Source organism: Sesamum indicum, linkage group LG10 (assembly GCF_026168435.1).
Source record: "Sesamum indicum cultivar Baizhima isolate 11 linkage group LG10, ASM2616843v1, whole genome shotgun sequence".
NCBI classification, from domain to species: Eukaryota; Viridiplantae; Streptophyta; class Magnoliopsida; order Lamiales; family Pedaliaceae; genus Sesamum; species Sesamum indicum.
Genome location: NC_142666.1, coordinates 21,361,302 through 21,378,859, shown reverse-complemented (window position 1 = coordinate 21,378,859; position 17,558 = coordinate 21,361,302). Strand labels below are relative to the sequence as shown.

General features: G+C 37.5%; 3 protein-coding genes across 5 annotated transcripts; 2 read left to right on the top strand and 1 right to left on the bottom strand.

Annotated features, from left to right (window-relative positions):
* The first annotated feature begins 2,475 nt into the window (after nt 1-2,475).
* Nucleotides 2,476-4,104, top strand: LOC105178917 (GATA transcription factor 15). The gene is made up of 3 exons (XM_011102508.3): nt 2,476-2,976; nt 3,127-3,264; nt 3,621-4,104. The coding sequence occupies exons 1-3, from the start codon at nt 2,956-2,958 to the stop codon at nt 3,951-3,953; spliced, it is 492 nt and encodes a 163-aa protein (XP_011100810.1). The 5' UTR covers nt 2,476-2,955; the 3' UTR covers nt 3,954-4,104.
* Nucleotides 4,105-9,412: 5,308 nt separating this feature from the next.
* Nucleotides 9,413-12,519, top strand: LOC105178918 (COBRA-like protein 7). The gene is made up of 2 exons (XM_011102509.3): nt 9,413-10,092; nt 10,839-12,519. The coding sequence occupies exons 1-2, from the start codon at nt 9,546-9,548 to the stop codon at nt 12,254-12,256; spliced, it is 1,965 nt and encodes a 654-aa protein (XP_011100811.2). The 5' UTR covers nt 9,413-9,545; the 3' UTR covers nt 12,257-12,519.
* A 311-nt stretch (nt 12,520-12,830) lies between these two features.
* On the bottom strand, nt 12,831-17,357 carry RR2 (response regulator 2). 3 transcript variants are annotated; one of them, XM_011102512.3, is made up of 7 exons: nt 16,834-17,356; nt 16,233-16,385; nt 15,743-16,129; nt 14,829-14,905; nt 13,977-14,672; nt 13,512-13,859; nt 12,831-13,406 (listed from the first exon to the last, which is right to left on the bottom strand). In XM_011102512.3, exons 1-7 carry the CDS (start codon nt 17,000-17,002, stop codon nt 13,332-13,334), a joined length of 1,905 nt encoding a protein of 634 aa, XP_011100814.1. In that variant the 5' UTR covers nt 17,003-17,356; the 3' UTR covers nt 12,831-13,331. The 3 variants fall into 3 exon arrangements, with proteins under 3 accessions (XP_011100814.1, XP_011100813.1, XP_011100812.1); XM_011102511.3 differs by having other exon boundaries at nt 12,831-13,403; nt 13,512-14,672; nt 16,834-17,357; XM_011102510.3 differs by having other exon boundaries at nt 13,512-14,672.
* Nucleotides 17,358-17,558: the final 201 nt, after the last annotated feature.

Sequence of the window (17,558 nt, the reverse complement as noted above, 5' to 3'; positions counted from 1 at the left end):
AAATTTGTAAGTAGAAAGCACAGGAGATTTGGCAATCCTCTTGTCTTGTGCGTGCATGGATTCATTACCAACTTGTCTACCTTCTGTTGCTAAAATTGAAGCTTTGATTTCATGACAAGCAGCAAAAACACACACAATCAACATCTAATTAAATGCCAAAAAGTTGAAATTGATATGGACCACTCACCATCAATTGGTCATTATGGGGATTACGTTCTTGGGTTAATGTCCGATCATTTTCAATCAACTTATGAACTACTTTAATTAAATACTTTGGTTTAAATTTTCAAAAATATGAAAACGGCTCCAACTCCTACAACTACATAATTTGGAATACCAACTTGAACTTTTCAAATTATGTTTCATTCAATTAAGCACTAATAGCCACGTTCGATGAAATTTGTTATGCTGGTCGTATCTCTAGTAATTTTAAATTCTCAAAGAAAAAGACATGTATATTTGATACACCAAATGCTACTTCTTTTGGGATAGGATAGTGGTAATTTGTTGGTTTTACCACAAACAGCAGAAAGACAGAATTAAAATGGAAAAATAGGTAGTTATTGTGTAGCCAAATTTGGAGGTGTAGTGTGAAAAGTAGGGCTCATCACTCATCACTTTTCCTTTACTGAGCAATAATGTCTCCAGTAAAAGTGCAACGCTCAGTAAAAATTTGAAGTCAACCCCCAAATCAAAATCAAATAATTATAAGAAAATCATTCTTTGTTCAAGAATTATTTCAGGTGGCTGACATAGATTGAGCCAACCTCACGCGCCGCTCTGGTGCCACCGCCGGAGATTCATTTTTGTTTCCTTTTTCATCTTTTTCATTCAATATAAAATAACAATACACATTTACTATTATAAGCCTCATTTCCACAAATGACATCAAATAACACAGTGGCTATTGGGACATCTTATTAGACAACATTGTTTGAGTATTGTGAAATTTCGTAGATTTCTCCTTATAAATCATAGTAACACTCATTATTGCATATTATAATTGATATTTTCACTTAATGCATCGACACTTCAACAAATTAGACAATAAGCTCAATACAACACCAAACATGTATCGACCGCCGATACACCACCAACACTTATTATACATGATATTTTGTGTCCATTTATTTTTTTAAAAAAAAGAAGGGACACCACTTTCAACACTATAACGCGACTATGCTTTTTTTTTATATAATAAATTTAAGAAATATGGTGGTTAAGAAAAAAAGAAAAACAAACTAAATTTGACTTACCATTTATGAAGATTGTAAAAATACTTTTTTTTTTCCTATCAATTTATTTCTCTATTTTTTTAATATTTTTTTTTCGTTCTTTACTTCTTATGTTGGTGTCGTATTATATTCTAAATATTTGAAATTTTCTGTATCATAATGTTGGTGTTCAATCCACGATTCAACATATATGAAAGTTATAAATCAATAATATATCAATTTTTTTTTGTGAAATGGTAGGAAGAATATAGCAAAATAATAACTTGTTACTCACTTTTACAAGGTAAGATATTATATGAGTCACGTGTGTTTGTGTTGTTAATGAGGTGGGAATAGTTGCACTTTTTCGGTAACAAATCTTCCCACCAATTCCAACTTTACAATTTTCTTAAATCAATCAACCACACCACACCACACCGTACATATGGACACGAAATTTTTACCAAAATAGCATTTTTTTTTTCTCTAGTTAAGACCAAATTCTTTTATTATTTCTTAAGTTGTAAGTTAAACATTGAGTTTTTTTAATACATTACGAAGTCGTATCAAATTCTTTCTATTAAATAAATAAATGATTAAATTAATTTAAATATGATTGTATGCTATTGTACGAGTTGCTCACTAGTGATACTAATGTGATTTGTAATAATTATTTAAAAATAAAGTGTGGAATGTGTATAAATGAATTTGATCATTACTTTATAAATCAATTTCCCTTATGAATTTGTGTGTGATATTTAACTATTTTTTCAGAATTTCATACCTAAATTAATTGTATGACAAATAATATATATGTTGTGTGATTGATGTACAATTAAAAAAAATAATTAATTACGTGACAAGTGTACTATACTTACTTTGTGATTGATTTGATTGGACCAAATCTTATTAATATAATTTATTTTTCCTAAAAAATAGTGCCCGTAGAAAAAGCCAACAAAACTATATTTTTGACGTGGAAAATAATTTATTAGTAAATTTAAATTTGGTCACGTAGTAAAGTTATGTGGGTGCCTATGGAATGTAAGAAACCCTAGAAACTTTTGGTATGGCGGCAAACACCAAAACATATTCCTCAAATTCCGAAAAACACCCCCACTTGAAAACGGGGAAACTGGCGTGGCGCCTTCCACCCAGCAATTTGGCGGGGTACAAAAAAGTTTTGGAACCGAAGCCCTTTTTCGTCTTTTCCGTCTCCCGCGCGCCTTAGGGTTTTCATATACTTATATATAAACCCCCCAACAAAAAATTTTTCGCAATCGCCCCCAATTGCACGTTCTCTCTCTAGAATTTCTGCGTGTCGGTTTTTGCTTCATCTCAATCTTAGCCAAATTGCTTTACTCCCGACCTTTCACTAAAACCCTTCTCCACCTTTCTCTCTCTGTAGCTATATGTGTACGTATAGAGAGAGATTGATAGAAAGCGGTAGTCTAGGGATTTTAGTTTTGCTGCAGCTCTCTCTTTTCAGTTAGCAGTCACTTGCTTGATCGTAGTTTAGGATTTTAGTTCATTTTTCCTGGTGTTATCTGGTATTTCGTGATCTGGCTAGTTCTGAGTTCAATCGCAAAGTTCCTTTTTCTTGAATCATCGCGCTTCTTAGGTGTGATCTTAGTAGCTTTGGTTTGATCAGTTGTTTCTTGGGCTGGAAGTTCTTTTTCCTGTTAATTGATCCAAGGATTCCGTCTCGGATTGCCTCAGATCTTCGAATAGAGCCTCGCAAATGATGGATCTGAGTGATAAAGTAAGTGATCATGATTGATAATCATCACCTTTCCTTTTCTCAATTCTTTTGGTTCACGTTCTAGTTAAACATGGAGTTGAACTTGATTAGGATGCGATGATCAGGTTTAGTTTAATTAATGGTTTTCGATTTTTGGTTGGTGGTTTACAGGGTTCAGAGTGTGAAGAAATGAGTAGCCAAACACCAACCCCGGATAGGGTTTCATCTGACGGCTCAAACGTCAAGACTTGTGTTGATTGTGGCACCTCAAAAACTCCCCTATGGAGAGGTGGTCCTGCTGGACCCAAGGTACATACATACATATATACACACATACACAACCATTATTATATCTAGTCGTTCTTGTGTTTGTTTTCTCAACGCAGTAAGATGCATGGTGTTGGTGTATCTTAATTACATCACAGTTTTTATGCTTCACGTGACACGCACGTGTGGTCACACATGTTTAGGGCCCATAAAAAAGTCGAATTGTGAGTACTTGTTTTTATCTATGTCGCAAAAATTAAAAGGTGAGTTGGAAGGTTTGGTGGATTCAAACGTTTGGTGTTAGGTGGGGATGTCGTTGCATGTGCTGAGTGTGTGTTTCTTGATTTTATATATCATGTGATCTGATTCAATGTGGTTTTTTGTATTTTTGCCTGCAGTCACTGTGCAACGCGTGTGGGATTCGGAGCCGGAAAAAGAGACGGGCGCTGATGGGCGTTGCTAAAGAAGAAAAGAAAACAAAGAAATCAACAAGTGGGAAGAACACGAGCCATCATCAAAGCAACAGCAGCAGCAGCAACAGTAGTAGCAGCAGCAGTGGGGATAGTACGGGGAAGATTGGTGATTCATTCAAGAAGAAGTTGTGGGCATTTGGTAGAGATGTAGCGTTGCAGAGACCAAGATCAAACACTACAAGGAGGAGAAAGTTGGGAGAGGAAGAGCAAGCTGCGTTTCTTTTGATGGCTTTATCGTGTGGCTCTGTTTATGCTTAGGATGTGTGTACTCGTTGCAGTAGTAGTTGTACTCTTTTTCCCCTCTCTCCCACCCCTAATTTCAACAAGGAGAAACAGCTCAAATGGGCTTTTCAAGTGTACCTTTTGAGAGCATAAATCAAAGTTGTTCCAATTTAATTTTTGGTTATAATATTTGTAATTGGTTTTGTGATGTAAGGTATTGTATGTGTTTAGTGCAGAATTTCAAAGCATGATTAGGCAATCAAAGAAATAGGAGTGTAGCTACAGCTACAGCTCCAGCTCATGATTGATGATGACTTGAGGTCTATAGTCTACTAAAAACTCAAAACACTAGCTACTATTATCATGATATTTTACTGCAATCCAAGAATTCAAATTGCGTCCATTCAACAGTAGTTTTCTGGTAGCTGGACCATCATCAAACAGATTTCATTCATGACATGTCAACTTTCTCTTCTATTACCAAGAAACAAGCTATCTGCATAAATTCCCTCTATATTCGAATCTTTCACACATAAGATTCCTGCTACAAAGTTTTGGCTAGTCCCCGAGATTGATAGATTTCGAGTGAAGTTTATAATATGAGGCTTTTCGCATATCCAATCCAGCCATGATCTGTGAATGTCTACAAGATTGACCAGTCAGCATTGGTGTCATTTGCGAGTTATTATATAACTTATGCCTTTATTTCATGATCTTCATCAACTGGTCGCGGATAAGTTATGTTTGTGTTTACATGTAATTAATAATTTTGAGGTGAAGCAAAAAAGAAATTTTAATATCATAAAAAATAATGGATTAGATATGACACATGACATACCTCAACTTTATTCCCATTGCATAAGGAGGAGTGGAGTTAGAAACCTCAAAAAAGTCATTAGTGTTGTCCCCTCAAATTAAAATAAGTAGGTTGTTGAATTGGTTTGGGCTATAAATATGATGACCCAACTACCTACCTTATTTATTTACAATTTAATAGGCCTTTAATGGCCTTGTATATATTTTAATTTATGTAATCTTCAATGTCTATGGTATTGGTCTCATAAAGGCCCATTTTTGGCTAGACTATACATAAAGCTTGGCACCAAATGCTTAACATATTTGAATAAATGTAAGGAGGCCCAACACATTTGATTTTCCTTGTAAAACTTTGTTTGTTTGAAATAAATTGAGGATGGGGCTCATTAGCATCATGGGTTTTGCTTGACGAGTTTCTAATTTCTTGCTGTCGATCGATATTGGTATTATTACAGTGATATGCATTCTTAGTTTACTTTGGAGAAAACTAAGGATTGGGAAATGAAAAGAAGTGGAAGTTGATGCCCAGTAATTAAGAGTGGAAGCAAGTAGAAGTGATATATTTCTATATAATTGGACATTTACTTGGTTTTCTTTTCACACCAAAAAGGTGTGGTTGAAAGAAGAAGCATAATAAAATGGTAGTAGAGTAGCATAATAAAGTGTGGTTAAATATATGAATTGCATTCTTCCCACTTATTGCCTTCCACCTAACCCCCAACTTTCCTTTTCCCTAATCCTCCCGAATAATTTCCACCCCAAACACCTCATTATTACACACACTTTTATTTTTTTCTATAAAAATATTTCAATTAAAAATATTACATAAACTATAATACTATAATCTCAAGCTAGTTAATCGATCACCCATCCATTTTTTAAAATGTATTTTTCCAATAAATATTAAAGGTTGGTAGGATTGGATTGTACTGATGAGTGTTTGTTGTTGACAGCAGTACGTAGAAAGTTGCAGAGTCATATGCCCAATAGGTTTCTTGATCCAAGACAACTACTTTATTCTCTCTTTTTCTCACAAAACTCGTCATCTCATCTTGGATCCCGATTACCACCTAACATCAACTTTCAACACACACACACCCACTCAAGAAATAATTGATGTAAAGATTTTTAACACAATGTTTGATGAGATCTTTTCCCACATATGAAAGAATGATGGAGAAAAATCATAATTGACACTTGATAGATTATGCAAAATTGACTGATTTTCTCACAACCCTATAAAAATTTGTAAAACTTACTCACCACATTAATAAAGCTAAAATAAATTGTCAAGAATTCACAGATGACTTCACTGATGAGTTAGAGAGTAGAGAGAGCTTCTGTACTCTCCAAGTGTTTTTCTTCCACAAAAGCCCACAATTGCTCCTCTTTTTGCTTCATCATCATGGTGGGGTTGAAGGGCACTCCTGGAAATCCACATAATCGTGGAAGCCATCATCTGAAGATCCTTCCTCAGCAATCTTGAAGATCTGTGAATCTGACAAATTATTTCTTCACATTCTTCATTTTGTTTTTTCCCTCTGGACTAGAAAAAAGAAAAAGTGAAAAGCAAAAAGATTATATAATTTTCTTTAATAATAAAAGATGTACTAGTGAAGAAAAGCTAGCATAGTGATGATGATCAAGAAAGTTGAGTGAAGTTTCTTGAATAATGGTGGTGGAGATGATGACGGCGGTGGAGGGTTGTAGTAGTAGTAAGGGAAATAAGGCACAATTGGGTTTGGAGGCGGCGGCACCGGTCCTGTGGGGTAAGGAGGCGGCGGTGGTTTGTAGTAGGTGGCGCCTCCAGGCGGTGGTGGTGAGTAGTATGTGTAAGGTGTTGGTGGGGGCGGTGAGTTGTAGTAGCTGCCTGAGCTAGGAGGAGGAGATGGCGGTGGAGGGCAGTTGAGGGTGGTGGACGGCGGAGGAGGCGAGGGCGGTGGCGGTGGCGGAGATGGGGTGGTGCATGGATTGTCACAAGCTGAGCACATTGTGCATTCAATCTGGTACTTGGATCCCACCCATGTTGCAGTAGTGGTGTAAGTATCATTCTTGGCAATCACCAACACCAAGCCCTCATTTCTTGATGCAATTAACACTATCAACAGGAACAACAACTTGAGATGATGATGCTCATCAACTTTTCTCCACATTTTCTTGAAAAATAATTAAAAGGGCATCGAAAAATTAAATTGATTCTGCAGAAATTGAGGAAATGGGAAGTGGGAGGAAAAAGGAGTTTTGAGATGATGAGAGAGAGAGAGAGAGTAAAGAGTGGAGTGGAGTGGTATTAGTAATTGTAGTCTCTTGGCTTAGAAGCTACACAATGTGTCTTTATGAGGAATTAAGAAAAGGGTAAAAGTGGTAATCAAAGGGAATATAATCAGTTAATTGAATTTTTTTTATTCAAATCAAATTTGATAGAATCAAATTAATAACAAAAATAAATAAAATATTTTTATTATATAATAAGTTATTTTTTTAAATTAATTATATAATTAATTTAAATATATTAAAACACAATTTAAATTAAAATTTTTGGGACTAACAACATCTGTCTTTGAATGCCATCATCGTCATTATTTTGAGATGGAAAAAAGGTGGGCACCGACAAAAGAGCTTTTGTCAATCTCTCTACTTCCAATGCAATGGAGGGTGTTTTTGTCAATTCAATTTACAAAATGAAAAGAAATAAAGGTGGAAAATCAAAATTCTTGATTCTTCTTCCGACTCCATGTGTTAAGTATTATGGGTTTTGTTGGTTCACACGTGGACCAATGAAACTGGGGTTTCACACGTAACAAATGCTGCTAAATTTCCAATCATGCCCTTCCCTATTATTCAACTCATGCCATCAAATTCAATCTGAATATTACTTTTTATTAATGTAATACAGAATCCCCCATTGACAGATTGGATTTACTATTTTATTAATATATCCATTTTACTATTTGTTTTTTATTCAAATTTTAAAATTCAAATTCCATGCATGTAACTCTACAATCTGTTTTATTTATTTGATTGATTTAAAAATATTAATAAATTAAATTAATTTTAGAGTTACGAATGGAATTTTATTGAGAAATAGCGTTTGGGGGGAGGGCATAATGGGACTTGTTTACGTGTGATAAGGATTTACAAAGGAGGTGATGGTAAATATTTCTGGAATTAGAAATAGGAAATTGTAGGAGAAGGCATTTCAGAAATTACAATCACCGACCAAACCAAGCTTTCCACCCTGTTGCAAACTCATTCCTTCTCTATCCTTATCAACATTTCAAGGATCTAATAAAATAAAGGGATCATTATATTTATTATTTATTTATTGTATAATTATGAGAAATTACTCTTGACAGTTAAAAAGTAGAGATTTTTTGTGTAATGATATTAATATTTTTAGGGAGAATGTGTGTAATTTTCAAAAAAATGGGGATGATTTGTGTAAGTAATAATGAATATTTAAAAAATAAAAATAATTTGTCATAAATCAAGAGATGTAAATATAATAATTCTTCAAATAAAATAGTGGGTCCATCCCCTCTGTTTTTTTATTTTTTTAATGAGTTTTAATAATAATAATTAGGGGAAAAAGGAGTGGAGTGATGTTATATCATAGGGATGGGTATAGAGTATAGTAGAGATGTTAGATGTTGGGGTTTTCTTTTTTGGTTTTAGTGTTTGAGTGATTGGATTTTTGGGGTTTATGAATAATGGGAATGGTAGGTAGAAAAGTGGATTTGTAGTGAATTAAAATTGTAAAGACATGGAGATGGAGATGGGTCCCACTCATCCCCCAATTCAACAATAATTATTGTATCATATAAAAACGTTCAACTCTAGACTATAATATTATTGGATTTGGAACTAGTATTGATGGGCTTGGACTCGACATGCTTCATGGGCCTACGTTCGGCCCACATATCAAAAAAGGTTAGCTTGGGCCGGAATTGTTCGCCTTTGGTATTATTATTATTATTTTATTTGGAATTGGGTTTGGGATGATCTACGGACAATCAACAACGTGCCCCAGACATGTGAGTTATGCTTTTGCCTTCCCACTCACATTTTTGTTGTCGATTTGGTCAAATCTTGTAATTAATAAATACTCATTTCTGTATAATTAATCACTGCAATTCTCTTTTAATTAATTTAAGAGGGAAGAACGAAAAAGAGCCCCCAACCCTAAACTAAACAACTCATCTCATCTTCAAAAAACAAAAAACTTTTTTCATAATTCCACTTTTGCCACTATACATCCATTCAAAATTCAAATTTCAAAATTCAACGGATCTCCATCTCCCTTGTCCCACACCCTCAAAACAATTCAACCCCAATTTCATGTTTTCGTTCCCTATTTTATATATATATATAATAAATCTAACTTTACGTGTTGAATAGTTGAGTGTGTGTGGGGTAGCTGTTGGAAACACACTAATTACACATTATTTATATATTAATTAATTAAAGAACTAAATGAAAATATATAAATAAATAAAAAAACAGATTATTTTTTCTTTCTTGCTTATGGAATGGAACTACTAATCTACTACTACCAATTACAGCTTGTACTAAGCTGTCTTTCCTCTACCGCGTCTCACACATTTCCTTCTGCTGCAACTCTGCTGCTTCCCTCCCCCCCCCCCCCCCCAACATATTTATACATATTCTCTGTATCTATACGTCCACACTTTACATATTAATCTCTCTCTCTCTCTCTCTCACTATAATCTTGTTTGCAAGAAATTTTTCTCTCTCTTCATTCATTGTCATGAGTTTGAATTGAAACACGCTCTGCTTTCATTCTCAGAGAACATGGCAGCCACTTCCCTTTTCCTCTCCTCCCTCATTCTCCTCATTCTGGGCCAAGCCCGAGCTCAGACCCGGCCCCCCGCCCAACCCCAAGCCCCACCACCTGCCTCCGACGCTTGCAACGGGATATTCCTCTCCTACTCCTACTCCACCGGAAGAAGAGTACCCCCGATACTCAAGTCGGATCCCACCCGCCAGGCTTATCGATTCGAGTCCGCATTCTCCATACTCAACAACGATTTGGAAGACCTCAAGTCTTGGCGAGTGTTCGTTGGGTTTCAGCACGATGAGTACTTGGTGTCTGCCTCTAACGCCGTGCTTGCTGATGGGAATTCTATTCCAGGGAGTGTAGGGAACGGGACGGTTTTTGCAGGATTCCCCAATCCGGATCTGAAAACGGCTATTGAGACGGCCGGGGACTTGACCCAGATGAGTGCTCGGGTGGAATTGGTGGGAACCCAGTTCGGAGTCGCCCCACCTGATGCGCCTATGCCGACGAATATTTCTTTGGTGAATGATGGGTGGGTTTGCCCCAAACCCACTATGCAAGGTCAGTAGTATATGTGTGTAGTACTGTAGTCTTTCTTTCCCCCCCCCCCCTCCTTTCCAAGTCAAAAGGTCTTTGGTTCATGAGATTTATTCCCAACCGGGTGAAGGTTTGGTCTTGGGAGGTTCCTTCTATGTGTGGATTTATTTTCGGAGCGATTGATGAGTTCTAATGTTTGGTGGAGTGGATTAGTGCAGGATGTTTAAAGACTTGTCTTTTCGTAGTATTTTAGAATGTAATGAATGATCAGGTCAGCTAAAACCTCTATATTAGTTTTTCAGAATTAAATGAATGAATTCTGTGGTTCTGCTTGGTTTGGAATTTGGTTTTCTTTCGACTGTTTGAATGTTGAGGAAGATTTGAAATTTATAGAATATCATACTATGTTGGTTATATAACTTATGTTGATTTTGATTTATGAGAAATGAACGATGTCACTTAGTGCTGTTTATGAGGTCATGTGATGCAATAAGACTGACCTGATTAGGACTAGGAGCTCGATATGATGATTTTTTACATTGTTGATGGGGATAGAAACAGAGATAAGATAGAGATTTTCTCCAATTGTTATTGTATGTTTCTTATATAAATATTGTTTGGTTGTTTGAGAAAAAAAAATGGAAATTTGGAACTTTGTTTGAGTTCTGGAATATAGTGCGAAGTTTATTCGATTAAGTTTTCGCTTTACCCTGTCATATACCTTTGCTGTATGATCCTGAGATGTTGAATGGCTGCTCTTGTTTTTCCAGGGAATAGAACATTGCAAGTATGCTGCACGAGAGACCCCAAGTTCAAGTCCAATGTTACGATAGATGGAGAATTTTTACCGCGTCAAAATGGTGATCTCACCATCATCTATGATGTGACGAGAACGTACGAGTCCAGTTACTGGGCGCAGGTTATGATTGAAAACCACAACCCCCTTGGCCGCCTCGACAACTGGCAGCTAAGCTGGGATTGGATGGAAGACGAGTTTATATTCGCCATGAAGGGAGCCTACCCCTCTGTGGTGGATACATCAGATTGTGTTTTTGGCAAACAAGGACAGTTTTACAAGGATCTTGACTTCTCCAACGCCTTGAATTGTGATAGAAGGCCAACCATAGTTGACCTCCCTCTAGAAAAGACCAACGACACAACCCTGGGAATGATACCGTTTTGCTGTAGGAACGGGACTATCTTGCCACCTGCAATGGACCCAAGCAAGTCAAAATCAGCATTCCAGCTCAATGTTTTCAAGATGCCACCTAATCTCAACCGTTCCTATCTTATTCCACCACAGAATTGGGGAATCAAAGGCAGACTCAACCCGGATTATAAATGTGGGCCGCCTGTTCGAGTAAGTCCCAGCCAATTCCCTGATCCAAGTGGCTTGTTGCCTGACTCAGCTGCAATGGCAAGCTGGCAAGTAGTTTGCAATATCACACAAGCAAAGGGATCCAGCCCCCGATGCTGTGTGTCGTTTTCTGCTTACTATAATGAGTCCATCATCCCATGTCAAACCTGTGCTTGTGGTTGTCCTGCGAACACTGATCGAACATGTAGCAGTACTGCCCCAGCCCTCCTCCTTCCATCTCAGGCTCTCCTGGTCCCGTTTGATAATCGTAGTATGTTGGCCCGAGCGTGGGCTGATCTTCATCATTTTCCTGTGCCAAACCCTCTGCCGTGTAGTGATAATTGTGGTGTTAGCTTGAACTGGCATTTGTTCACCGACTTCAGAGGTGGATGGTCTGCTAGAATCACAATCTTCAACTGGGACGATTTTGCTTTTGCTGATTGGTTTACTGCAGTGGAGTTGGACAAAGCGGCTCCTGGTTTTGAAGCAGTCTACTCTTTCAATGGAACCACACTAGAAGGCGTCAACAACACGATCTTCATGCAGGGTCTTCCAGGATTGAACTATCTGGTGGCTGAAACGGACGCGGCTAATCCCCAGAAGGATCCCAGAGTCCCTGGAAAACAGCAGTCTGTGATCTCATTCACGAAAAAGTTGACACCAGGAATTAACATCCCGGCTGGCGATGGATTTCCATCAAAAGTGTACTTCAACGGGGAGGAGTGCTCACTACCCAAACTACTCCCAACAAGCAATTCCGACAGATTGGGCTCATCTGTTTTCTTGTCATTCGTTCTGCTCGTTTTTCTTTTCATGTTCATGCAGCAATAGTTAGCGGAGGGAGCAGGTACGATCCGGTACATGGCTGGTTATTGGTTCATTCTTTTGGTTATTTGATCAAGATCGTTGTTCCTCTCTGAGGAACATTTTAACTGAGAAGTCTGGGAAGTACTTTTGGTACTTAACTGGGGCTATTTGTTGTTTTAGAAGAATATCTGAAGTTGGCATTGTAATATACATATAGTTTAGTTTCGCATACTGTTTGATATTTTGTAAACATCATGAAGTAAAGTTTTCCGGGTTTGATTGATTAAGGTTTGAATATTTTGCTATTAATGTCTCATGACGGGTTAATGATGAACGAAATGGAGGTTTCATTTGGTTTTCAACATAAATTTTGTTATCCATCTGAATGAAACAACAGCAGAGATGGCAATTTTTTCACTTCAGAACTAGCATTGTTGAAACCCCTTTTCCGCAGACTTATACAACTAATAGGTTCAAACAACTGGCTGGATGTACTGATATAATCTTGTTTGTAATAAAGCAGCAAAAACCACATCAATATTCCAGAAGAACAATTGGACATGATATAAACAGGTATACGGTAGCTAACACCAACGACTTCAAGAATATGAGGGACCAGCAGATAAATTCTTCAGATCAATCTGTTTACTACATACATATCCTGCTAAAACATCTTATTTCAATCAGAGAAGACTCGAGAGTTTGATGATAGGTAAGTACGTCATCTCACACCTAAGTAGAAGAGCACCCAATAAGAAGAAATTTCCAGAATCCCCCCGGTACAATGTTCATACTACAATTACCTAAAGCTAAAGCAATCAAAAATTTTGCACGGTATGCTTTGCATATCATGCGCATTTCTCCTTCATCTTCAACAGCTGATAATCCACCTGATCAACTCTTTCCTGTTCTGTGTTTCTGATTTTGAAAGAAGAAACCTGGCAAACTATTCACACTAGAATAATAAAGCAAAGACAGTACCAAGATCCTACTTCTGGAAGCAGTCGACGAAGAACTTATAGCGGTTGATGACAAGAGGTCAATTTCAGCTGCTATGTACAAAGTGCTTAAATACACTAAGCTACAGCAAACCGGCATGCTATACAGGAAGATTATCCAGATGGTACCCATCGAAGCCAAACTCGTTTTCAATGGGTTCCATGCCTCCTTGCTGCTGCCGTGAAGAAAATTTAGTATTAGAGAACAGATCTAGTCATTTACTATTCATATTAACAATACTCATACAAGTTGTTTCAGGGTCAGAAGTAAAGAAGCTAACCTGTTTGAGAATTGCTGTCATGAGATCCTCCTGGCCAAAGTGTTCAGAGAAAAGGCCATTCTGGAAGCCCATATCAGGTAGTCTTTCAGCCTTAATCCTTGATGGATTGTCCACTAAAGATGAGCTAAGCTGCTGACCAATGTTGGAAGTGTTGCCAAGTCCATCTGCAACCGAGAAGGCTGCCTTCCTAACAGGTGGAATCCTGTTTTGTCCACTCTTCTGGTTAGAAGAGAACTGTTGCTGAATTAAAACCGATGATGAAACATCCAGGCTGCCTCGTCCATTTGAATGTTGCTGGGCTTCAAAAGTTGATCGAACGTCTTGCAAACGCCAATCCTGGGTTCTATTCTGATTGATATCATTGAAAACATCATAATTAGGAACAAAGCCTCTAGATGCTTTCATTTCTGAGTTAACTTCATCTTGAAGCTTAGAAGTGAGATTCGATATTCCTGAATTACTCACAAGCGAAAAGCTATTCTCTGGAAACTCTGTGCTCTGACTCCTTGAGAAATCTACAACTGTAGAGGGCTGGGAAACAGAAGTAAATGCTGGTCTACGAACATTCTCAATTCCATTCTGGCCCAAGACAGCATTAGGAACTGCCTGTGACAAAACAGGTTGACCTGCAGATGATGGCAAATTCAGCGCATGGCTTCCATTGATTTCGTTTAAAATTTGAGCCCTCGACGGCGGTTGAACCATCTGAGTCAGCAAGGAGTTGCTTTGGCTTGCCTGGGAGTGGACATGCATATTCATGCTACCAAAGGACTGCGCAGATTGGTGCAAAGTAGCTAGCTGTTTTGAATCCATATTTGTCGGGATTCCATGCAGTAAGCTCACTTGCTTACTGTTATTGTTTTGTTGTTGCTGCCCATCCAAAAACCTTAACTTTGGATTTTCAAAGCTGAAAATATTTCTTTGATCAATGAGAGGTACAGGTATGGCAGACTTTGTAGCAGCCCTACCAAGTGCAGCTGCCTGAATTGTAGCAAGACTTTGGGGTGGGAGTTGGCCTGAAGCAGCAAGAGCTTGAAGATCAACACCACTGAGCGAAGACATTGGTCCAAATGGCGCATCTGGGGGTCCCATGAAAGAGCTACCTAATCCATTCTGATGCTGCGATACACCACTTAGCCTTCTGAGATACAGGCGATACTTCTGAAAGAATAGTTGCTTATTGTTAACTTTCAAAGGAAATGGATTTCAGATATCTAGGTAAAAATAATTAAAAGAGTGCATAGTTCAGATAACGATCGAGCAAGGTGCTTCAGCAGATTAGCTTGTGAACAAAAAATCAAACTACAGCTGCCCAACCTGAAGATGGCTTGCAACATTCTCTCTTGTAAGACCAGGAACATTCATTAATTCCAGGATTTTCTTAGGAACAGCCTCTGCAATAATCAAACAGTAGGAAATAATGATTACAAGTACGTGACAGCAAGACCATGCATGCAAAGGAATCCAAAATAAAATGCTGTTCTAAATGCAAAGTGCACATCTGTCTGTACACATACGACAGCAGGAACACACATTGGCCAATAAGCACAAAGTAACTCATTACAACAGGGCGTTTACATTAAGTAATCATTTTGTCTCTATCATTATGGAAATGTAGAATAAGAATAACAATCTTATCAAAGGTCACTACCTTTGAGGCAATAAAATGATCTAAAACGGAGATTTTCAGGTCTACTTTCTGGTTATCTTGCAGTAGAAGGCAGTGAGTTGAGTACTCAAAGTGGCATCTATATCAATATTCAAGAAATCACAGTTATTCATAGGCCTTACTCCTAAATGGATGAACTCAAAATGCAGCAATAAATAGGATGCAAGAAAATGAAAAAATTCATTTGGTTTTCTAGGTATACGCATTTGCAATCTTCTTGTGATTATTATACAATGAAGTTCAAGGAAGAAACAAATTTATTTCAGAATACTAGAAAACACCAACATATTTTTTCAAAATGATCTCAACAATCTATCTTGGGTGGTGCTCAAGTTCTAAATACTACAGTCCACTAGCCCTCCACAGAAGCTGTTTCTGTATTCCCAACCATAAGAAGGAAAACTTGGATAAATATTAAGAACAGATGGACTTTGCATGAGCCACCAGCAAATTAAAAATTTTCAGATTACCAAAATCAGAAGATGATAATGAAGCTCTGCAAAATAGATAGAAAACAACAGGAATGGCTAAAGACGAAGAAAAGAAGGAAGAAGCTTCGTACTGTCTATTCCAAGTTGATTAACAGCAGTTACAAATTGCTGATGGAGCTCCACTGACCAAACAACCCGTGGCTTTTTCAATGTGGATGAATCATCCCTTTCTTCTGCTTCATCTTCCTCATCCTTCCTTTTCTTGGAATTTTTCCAATTTCCTTCATTAGCCGACGAGGAATAATCTACATCTTCGGGTGGTTTGTGCTGCCTTTCCACTTCATCCACACTTCCTGACTGTTCAAAATCCTTTTCCTTCCACTCATGCTTCTTCTTCCGAACCACGTGCTGCCATATGTTCTTCAATGCCTCCATACGAACTGGTTTTATAAGATAGTCACAAGCTCCATGGGTAACACCCTTCATCACAACATTTTTGCTATCATCCGCCGACATCACTAAAAAAATACAAAACCAGACGAGGAGAAAAAACCAAGGTTAGATGTAACTTATTATTGCTAATTACAAGTCGAGTGAAGGGCACAAAGCAATAATACTGACTGATAACTGGCAGATCCATCTCGAGTCCAACATGCTCTAAAAGTTTAAAACCATCCATATCAGGCATGTGTACGTCGCTTATAACAATGTCATAGCCATTTTTGTTATCCCTGAGAAACTTAAGGGCAACCTCTGCTCGATTGCATGTAGTAACTGGAGAAAAGCACACAAATAGTTAAGATTAGTCACCCAACAAATACAATCGAATATTTTACCTTAGTCCAAGATTAAACATATAAAGCTAATGGATGCAAAAAATTAAACATTAGGAGCTCTGCACAAGATCTAAAGTCAACCACCAATTTTTCCTAATTTTCAAGAATCCCTTCTCCCTCAAAGAAATGGAATCATAAGCCCATTGCACATCATCTCACAAACCTCCCTCCATACTTCCCCTAGTCAATCACCCAATTATAACTCCAAAATGCAAAATTTCCTATAAGAATAGGAAGTTGTGATACAAGATCTGTTATGTATGTATACACATAAAAGCCCAGAAAAATACACACAAAAAATTTAACTATGCGAAAAAAGATTACCAGAAACAGTTAATTGCTTCAGAATAAAGCGTAACACACGCATGTCTGTGTTAAAATATTACCTTCATACAGACAATTCTTTAGCATCTTCTCCAAGATCCTCAAACAAGTGGGGTCGTCATCCACAACAAGCACTCTCAGACCCGCCGGAAACTGGTCTGGAACTCCGTCGGCAGACTTCCAAGAAGCACTTGAACTTGTAAAAGACACGGGTTTCACTCCAAGATCCATTTTTTCTTCAAAATTCACCAAAAACAAGTTAAAATTTGCATGCAAACAACAAAGCCCGGATGGGAAATACGTTAGAAATCACATATTCTCTCAACTTCTTTCTCGCGGATTTAATACCCAGGCCTTGGAAACACAATTAACCATAGGATATAATCGAGTGGAAAATGGGGAATTTGCAATTTGCAAACTTGAACTTGAAATTATTTCCTCCGAGGGGTTCTTCTAAGTAAGAAGAAGAAAAGGGAAGAAAATATTCTGCTTTATATACGTGTGCGCGCTCATAGGTGAGATTTCGGACATTGAGGGCTGTATTAGTGTGCTGTTCTTGAACTAGTTATTTTTCTTCCCTCAGTTTTTTATTGGGATTAATCTTTATGTGTAGGTTTTTCATTTTCACTTTTCTTTATTTTAATTTTTTTGTGGGGGTGGGGGTTTCATTTGGTAGTGGGTCGCTCCATGGAGTGTGGATCCAGCTCACATATGAGCTTAGCTAACCCCACGCCAGCGCCAGCCAAAGGAAAAACAAAATAATAATAATAATAATAAATCTTTTTTT